The sequence below is a fragment of the Malaya genurostris genome, chromosome 2, assembly GCF_030247185.1.
Source record: "Malaya genurostris strain Urasoe2022 chromosome 2, Malgen_1.1, whole genome shotgun sequence".
Lineage (NCBI taxonomy): Eukaryota > Metazoa > Arthropoda > Insecta > Diptera > Culicidae > Malaya > Malaya genurostris.
This window is the reverse complement of record NC_080571.1, coordinates 319,018,463-319,026,714: the sequence shown is the minus strand read 5'-3', so window position 1 is coordinate 319,026,714 and position 8,252 is coordinate 319,018,463. Positions and strand designations below refer to the sequence as shown.

At 36.6% G+C, this 8,252-nt stretch overlaps 1 protein-coding gene across 2 annotated transcripts in view; it reads left to right on the top strand.

The window, feature by feature from the left end:
- The first annotated feature begins 388 nt into the window (after positions 1-388).
- The window catches only part of LOC131431253 (lysosomal alpha-mannosidase-like), a 13,144-nt gene continuing 5,280 nt past the window's right edge, over positions 389-8,252 (top strand). For both annotated transcript variants that reach the window (XM_058596857.1, XM_058596856.1), the window contains exon 1: positions 389-881. In XM_058596857.1, coding sequence (XP_058452840.1) covers positions 693-881 — 189 coding nt within the window. In that variant the 5' untranslated portion in view covers positions 389-692. The remainder of the gene's footprint in view (positions 882-8,252) is intronic.

The window sequence follows — 8,252 nt, the reverse complement described above, 5'->3', positions numbered from 1 at the left end:
TATAATGATACTATTAATTCTTCAGTTCACTGAGCAATTTACCGGCATTTCTCACTTTCACACGCCGTCATCATCTACTGGCATTCGAATCACTTCCGAACGCATTCAATTTATGTTTCACAATTTGCAGATTACCAACAGTGCGTTCAATGATCCGCCGCTTCGATGCTCGTACGGCAGCGTGCGGTCTTATGAATGAATATTATGCTGGAGATTCCCGCTAAAGAAAGAGTAGGTAGAGAAAAGAATTGAATCAAACCAAACACTGTACATATCCAGCATGAATCGAGCTCTGTGATGTGATCCGCTAATCCCGAGCTAAGCTGAGCTGAGAGAAAATGAACAAACCGAGCTGCGTGCCGATGCTCCGATTCAGTCTTCAACGGGGGCTTGCACTGAACGGACGAACGGACGCACGGATCGCTGATCGAGTCTTTTCGTTTGTTTATTTGTTTGTGTCTAACGCTGAATTCTCTCGTAGTGTTTGTTGAAAAAGTTGCCATATTCTCGGTGGCCACTTGCGATCATTATAATCAATCTATGCTGAGTGGTTTTGTTTGATTAGAACACCAGAGAATAGTGTCATCGTTCGACCGGTTGAACGAGTCACTTGGTCGCGAGTGCTGATAACAATCTCAGTGTCGATCAGAAATCCGGGCTTGTGACGGTGATCCTGTTCACTTCAGTGCTGGATGGTGATAATGATCAGAAGAGCAGGTTTTGTGAGGTCTTTGCTCCTGCTGGTAGCCGTTTGTGTTTGCAGTGTCTCGACAGGAACAAGCGTACCAAGATGGCGAAATGGGAACGGGATCTACAAGCGAGGTCAACGCAACGACTACCGGACTTATCCAGTCGATAGTGGTACGACTTGTGGTTATGAGGTAAGCAAGTGAATGTTAAAGAATGTGTTATGCTTCTGTGGTGAGGAAGTTGACGAAGTTTGTAAACATCGAGCTTACTTTGATGAGGCTGATTACTGCGACGCAGTTGTTTTTGAGCTTTACTTGTCAATTTTCGCGTGTAATAAAATGCAAGTTCAAAACCATGAACCAGCTGATTTAAAATAAAATTACCTTTAAAGAGTGAAAAAGTTTAAATGTTCGTTTCTAGATGCTTCACAATAATTTTCGTGCTGAATCACAAGAACTTAAAGTTCTTCAAACGGTTGTGAAGAGTGGACAATAATGATTGTGATGTGATCCGAAAATAAAGCTAATGGCAATGAAGAAGATGATTTTAAATGTAATCAGTTTGGCTTCTCGTTAGTGGCTAGTATGAGTAGATGTGTCTTCGATCTGTTTGAACTAGGTCGATTGAACGGGGACTCTTCATTGTTTAAAAAACGAGTTCAGTTATCAAGAAATTAAACTGAATTATTACTTGCAGAGCTGCCCAAGTAGAGTTTTGCCATTGCAATGGCTGTACTAATTATTCCAGTATTTAGCCTAAAAATGAAAACAGTATTATATTTGATCGGAACGGTTTTTTAACCCTTCAACAGCTTCTTCAGGAGTATTGAATCGCTCTCCACGCAGTTTATTCTTCACGAAAGAGAACAAATAGAAGTCGTTAGGTGCCAAATCGGGACTATACGGCAGATGGCTCATCAATTCGACGTTTTGGGTGCTCATTTTATTTATTCGGTTGGTTTCTCACCCATGATATCTTGAACAACATTACAAACTTGAGACGAAAAGCCTATATTTTCCTCTTCATGGACTACGCTGGCCAAGGGTGGTGGTTTCCAGCATTCCATGCCGGACGATCTAGGCTACGTTACCCATGTAATAGTTTCAATATCACGCAATATCAGTCATTTAGGGTCACTATTATTTGTACTCTTCATGAACGACCTCAGCGATATTTTTTCTATTTTAATAAAAGTTTTTATTCAGGCATTTTCGCGTACAAGTTTTACGTGGCTGATTGGCTTACATTTTGTTTTTTTTTATTGCTATTGGATCTCGTTGTCACTCTTTTTCTAGGACGAGATGAGCTTCCATTTCCATTTAACGAGGATCGAGGGTCACTTTGTCCGTGGCTGCCGGACTTAGAAAAAATCTGCCAGGCCGCAGTGCGACCGATGACTCCAGAAGATTCGTTTGATTTAAAACGTTATATCGTTAAGTAATCATTAACTCGGCTCAACTTATAATCAATAACTAACGAAAGACGGCTAGAAAAAAAAAATTCTTTTCAGAGACAGGACTCGAGCGTCTTTTTTATATTTCTAGTAGTTGTATTTTTAATCATACCCGTATATCTTCATATCACAAGCAAGCATCCACAAACTACACGCAATAATTAATATATTTTCGTTCCTATCGTTCGTCCGATAAAGATATATGAAAATTCAAAATTATTTAATTGATCGTACTCTTCAGGTTAGCTATCAGAATTGTAAATCTGAATTGCTACCCTTACGAGCCGGTGTTCCGCAGGGTTCGAGCGTAGCTCCAATCTTGTATAATATGTTCACCTCTGATCTTCCAAATCTACCCGTTGGTTGTCAGAAATCTCTATTCTGTGACGACACAAGTCTGTTAGCCACAGGTAGAAATCTAAGAGTGATCTGCCGTCGCCTACAAAGAAGTTTAAATATTTTCAGTGATTATCTGTCAAAATGGAAAATTAAACCAAATGCAGCAAAAACGCAATTTATTATCTTTCCTCACAAGCCAAGAGCTTCTTTTCTTAAACCAAACAATAATCACATTCTCAAATTGAATGGCTTGGAATTGACATGGTCTGATCAAGGTAAATACTTAGGTTTAACGTATGACAAAAAACTCACCTTCAAGGATCACATTGAACATCATCCAGGCAAAGTGTAATAAATATATTAAATGTTTATATCCTCTTATAAACAGAAATTCTAAGCTCTGTATAAAAAACAAATTGTTAATTTATAAACAAATTTTCAGACCAGCCATGCTTTATGCAGTACCGATTTGGTCAAGTTGTTGTTCCACCAGAAAGAAAACGGTTCAAAGGATTCAGAATAAAATTCTGAAAATGATTTTGAAGCGTCCTCCCTGGTTTAGTACAAATGAGTTACACAGACTCACAAATATAGAACCATTAGATGTAATGTCACATAATATTATAAGCAAATTCCGACAAAAATCGATGCAATTTTCAATTGAATCGATTCGCTCTCTGTATTAGTTAGTAAATTAGTATATAAGTTTCTTTTCCCCATTACACAATACAAGTAGGTTTAGAATTTTCCCTACACAAAAATCTCAGAATTGCGGAAGCAAATAATGTCCTCATCGTAATAACCAAATCATATATATAATAGGGCTGAAAAGTCACCACTTATGGCTGAACACCCAATTTAAATTTTAATAATTTAATTTCAGCTCATATTCCAATAAATAGTTATTAAAAAAAAAGTTATATGATAAAACATAAAAACTGATTTCTTTTGTCATTGCTCTTGTAGTTGAGTAACGAGTGACAAATATGACAACCACAGTGGGAATATTGAAATTTTATAAGGTGGAAAATGCTATCAAATGAGTCGTCATTGTACTATTGTAAATTACCTTATATTTTATAGTTTGCTACAGCTAGTCGCTTCTAAAATGGAGGCGTTGATTTACAAACAAAAAAAAATCTGAAAATGTCTTTGTCTGTATGTTTTGAGTTAATTTATTAGAACGAAGTACAACATACCTGGTTCTCTTTTGGGTTATTCATTTCTTCTCGAATGAATTGGAATATTCGGTCAATGTTACTATGAGTGATCGATAGAAAACAACCGATCTGTTGAGAAATCAGAACTCATAATTCGAGAGCTAAATGTTTCCACCTGTCCGATTATCCATCGGATGAAAAATTGGTTCGGAGGAGACCATAATTGGCGCACTCAGACAAAATCATGCGGATCTCCTAAGCATCGTAGATCTTCGGGTAATTCGATTCCCTAGTAGAAAACCTGCACCAAAGTGTGAATAATATGGTGCAATGAATACTCCAGCATCGGGTATTACACCACAAAGATTTTATGATATTTGCGGTATAAAAATCTGAAAGATCTTTTTTTTTTCAAAATTACTGTGGCAGTGGGATGCATTCCAGGTGGTAACTCTATTTACGAACGGTGAAAAAGATCAAAAGCTTGCTCAACAGTTCGAGAATATCCACAATTTTAATTTGAACGTTGTGAGTATTATCATCCTGTACATTACAGAGAAGAATTTTCGATGAAATTAAGTCAACCATTAAGTAGCGTATCGAAAATGAGCTATTCACAAATTTTACTTTCAAATTATGATAACAAACGATATTTTATACAAACTAAAAATTGATCCTTTCTTGTACGATGGTAAACTTGAACATAATGAAAACCGGATGAAATTTAAGTTATTCCATCACGATATTTCGAACTTCAGATCGAACGTATTTCATCAAGTTCCGGACAAGTGTTGCATCGCATTATTTGGACGCTTGAGCCCAAATATTTTTGAACTCCGGCATGTTCCCAGCTGCCTTACCAGTCTTCTTGAAGACCCTCTTCACGATTGCCCAATAACGTTCGATGGGTCGAAGCTGAGGGCAATTTGGTGGATTGATATTTTTATCTACGAAATTTATACCCTTTTCCGCGAATTGAGAGTGGTTTTGGCATAGTGAGCCGACGCTAATTCCGGCCAAAACATTGGAGGTGTACTATGCTTCTTATATAAAGGCAGCAATCTCTTCTGGAGACACTTAGATCGATAGATTTCTGCATTGATAGTTCCGTTGGTGTAAAAAATGGTTGCCTTCAAACCACAGGAACATATTGCTTTCCATACTAGTACCTTTCGACCGAATTTCTCCACTTGAATCGACCTGTCCGCATCACTCACATCCTCCCCAACGACAACAGTAAAGTACTGTGGACCTGGAAGGTCCTTTACATAAGTCTCATCGTCCATCAAAACGCATGCATCCGGACACTGCAAATGACGCGAATTTAATTTCCGGGCCCTTGTTGCTGATCGCATCTTCTGTTCTACACTTTGTTTCGAGATTATCTGCTTCTTGTAGGTCTTCAGGTGATTTCGCCTCTTGATACGCTGGATCATTCCGAAACTCGTTCCTGCTTTTTTGGCCAAATCACGTTTTGACATTGATTTGTTCTTCATGATTAGCGATACCACTTTCTGGTCCAGTTTCGGGTTGGAAGAACCGGGTTTTCTGGTAGCTCATCTGAAGAATAGTGTTCCCCAAACTTATTAATGATGGTTTTAACACTGGCATGATAAATTCCAAACCGCTTCGCAAATTTTCGCATAGTAATACCCTTCTCACTTAGCCATGTGTCCAGAACCTTAATTTTCACTGTTTTTTTCAACACGCGACATTTTGAAAACGCAAAATTTCTACCACGCAAACAAGTAAACAAACGAAAGCTGACAGCCAAACGCACAGTATTCTGTGATCTGAGCATAAAAAACTATCACAAAACATGCGTACAACTCAATCATATGTGGATAGTTTATTTTCGTTACACTCCTTACTCGCCCAGTTAAACGAAATACGAATAATAATACCCCTAAGTCCCATACAAACGAACCGCCAATGTTTGGTTCACAGCCTGAACAAGTAAGCCTAGCAAATTACTCCCTTTCATTGCGATAGATCGAAAATGTGGAAGGAAATCGTTTCTGGCAACGCTTCATGCTAGTTGCTACGGTGTTGTTTATGTTTATCGTTGCTGTATTAAACTGCAACAATCAGTCTAAATATCACCGGCACTAGCACAAAAGATGAAACATGAACACAAACACCCACGAATCTAGAAATATCAATACAGCTAGTAGTATATTCATGGTGGCTTAACCATTCTAGATTATTGTTTAACTTACATTTCGCTTGTGATCTTGATTATCAGATAAAAACTGTTTGTTTATTTATTTTTCACTATAAAAAACAGTAACTATGGTGAACTTGTTCTTACCCTTCAGTGTTGCTAGTTTTATAGAAAACTCGTTAAAGTACATTGTCACTCTGACAGTGTATCATGACATTGTACCGCACGATGCAAAATGTGTCCTTGAAAATTTGTCGAAGTATTCCGTATTATAATTTGTATTTGGTTAAACATCGGGACTGATCCCAAGTAACATTTTTAATATTGATAAATACTTGTAGCTATCTTCAATGCTACATAATAAATCTTGCATTAAAACTTTAAACTCCACAAAAGCCTACTGAAAACCTCTATAAGAGCATGTTTCTGCCAAGTGGACCATTCTTCATTAGGTTTATAAAGCAAAGTGAAGAATCAGCATAAAGCTGCGGTAAAACTTCAAATTCAAGAAAATTTTGAAACCAGCTTTACGATCAACATTAAATTTATTTGGATGGAATGAATTCCGCTATGAATAAACTGTCGTTTTGATAATATTTTTCTTGACTATATGAGTGTCATGTCTTCTTTGAATGCAATCAGTAAGAATTCATTGGATTTTATTTACAAGTTTGAGGCTTTAACCGAAAGTAAAAAATTCATGCGCTTTTATTTTTATCGTGAATGTATGGATAAAAATAAGAATTATAACTAATCGCCTTGAAATAAATACGGTTTTTGCAAAAGTCTCCATGATTTATGAAAATTATTTTCTGTGATTCATCGTCTTTTTGTATAAAACTATTTCGTAGCGATAAAACTTGTGCATACGCTCTGAACATGAATTATATAAGTCCATCATACTTCCTCGTTTTTGAATTTCGAAGTTTATTTGATGTCAATAAAGGCTACGGTAAAGAACATCATAATGGAGGCCATGAAATTTTCTTTAATGCAAATTACACTTAATCTAAGAAGCAATGAATCAAATAGCCCACAACAAGAATGTCATAAATGTACTTTAGAACCCTCAAATTTGCTCTGAGTGAAACTGCCATTAAATTACAACGCACACACACACAACTAGATTTATGAAAGAATTTATCTGACAATAATGTTTTAAAGAAAAATTTTTGAAGCAATATTAAGAGCGTTTGCATGGTTTTATTCTAGTACAAATTGATTTATTTTTAATCCAGTTGTTAGTCTAGGTAAAGGGTTTTATAGAAGCTTTACAAACTATGATATTACTTGTCAAAAGAGACACTTATTATAGTTGTCATAAAACAGGTAGTGATTGAAAAATCAATAACAAAACTCCTATAAATTATAATAAAAACCATAAGGCATTCGAATTGTTACTTGGGATAGTACCTGACGAATACTTAAAACCGTCGTCTCGGGTACGAGAAAGGCAAGCAAGCGTGATGAGTTTCCTCATTGTTTCCAAAAATTTGAGGAAACTAAATTTTTGAATTATTTATGATTATCTTAAATTGCCGACCATATTTCTGGTCGCAAAGAAAAAGAATTATCAGTGCGCTACACACTGATGAGTCTAAGACGAAACGTAAAATCAAATGAAATTGGTTATGTGCACCTAGCATAAATTAATGGGTAAAAATCTGTTTTAATCCACCTAGTGGTTGTCCCGGGTTGGCGGTTCAATGCATAGGACGCTGGTCTTACAAGTCAGTTGTCATATGTTCGAGCCCCGACCTGGAAGGATTCGTAGTGTCAGTAGGATCCATAGTACTAGCCATGCAATGATTTTGTACACTAAGAATCGACTGCGAAGTCTGTTGAAACAGAAAGGCCAAATTCCACAAAAGGAATGAAATGCCAAGACTTTGCTTTTGGTGTAATGATGCCTTTCTCATATGAATCACACTATCATATATAATACTGTGGTATTCCTCAAAATAACTATCTTTGATTCTTAAAAAATAACCGAAATCGGCTTGTTTGACCGTCTACTGATAAAAACTATCAATTGGAGAAGATTTGAGGTCTTTTAGAAAATTTTTCACGGTTTTTCGGCCTTTTCAGTGATGGTATAAAATTTTTAACACACTTTACCCTATACTTCCGGATCCGAGTGAAATTCAGGAATTACGTATAGGACGAAAGGACCTTTTATTAGAACCTGAGTTTGTGAAAATCGGTCAAGCCATCTATGAGAAAAGTTAGAAGACATATTTTATTTTGCTGCACTTTTTACCCAATAACTCCAGAACCGGAAGTCGGATCCAAATAATATTAAGGAATTTTGTAATTGTATCTCAGAGAAAAGTTAGTGCAAAAAAACGTTACATCCCCACATACACACGCTTACAGATAGAGAGATAGAGAGAGAGAGAGAGAGAGAGAGAGAGAGAGAGAGAGAGAGAGAGAGAGAGAGAGAGAA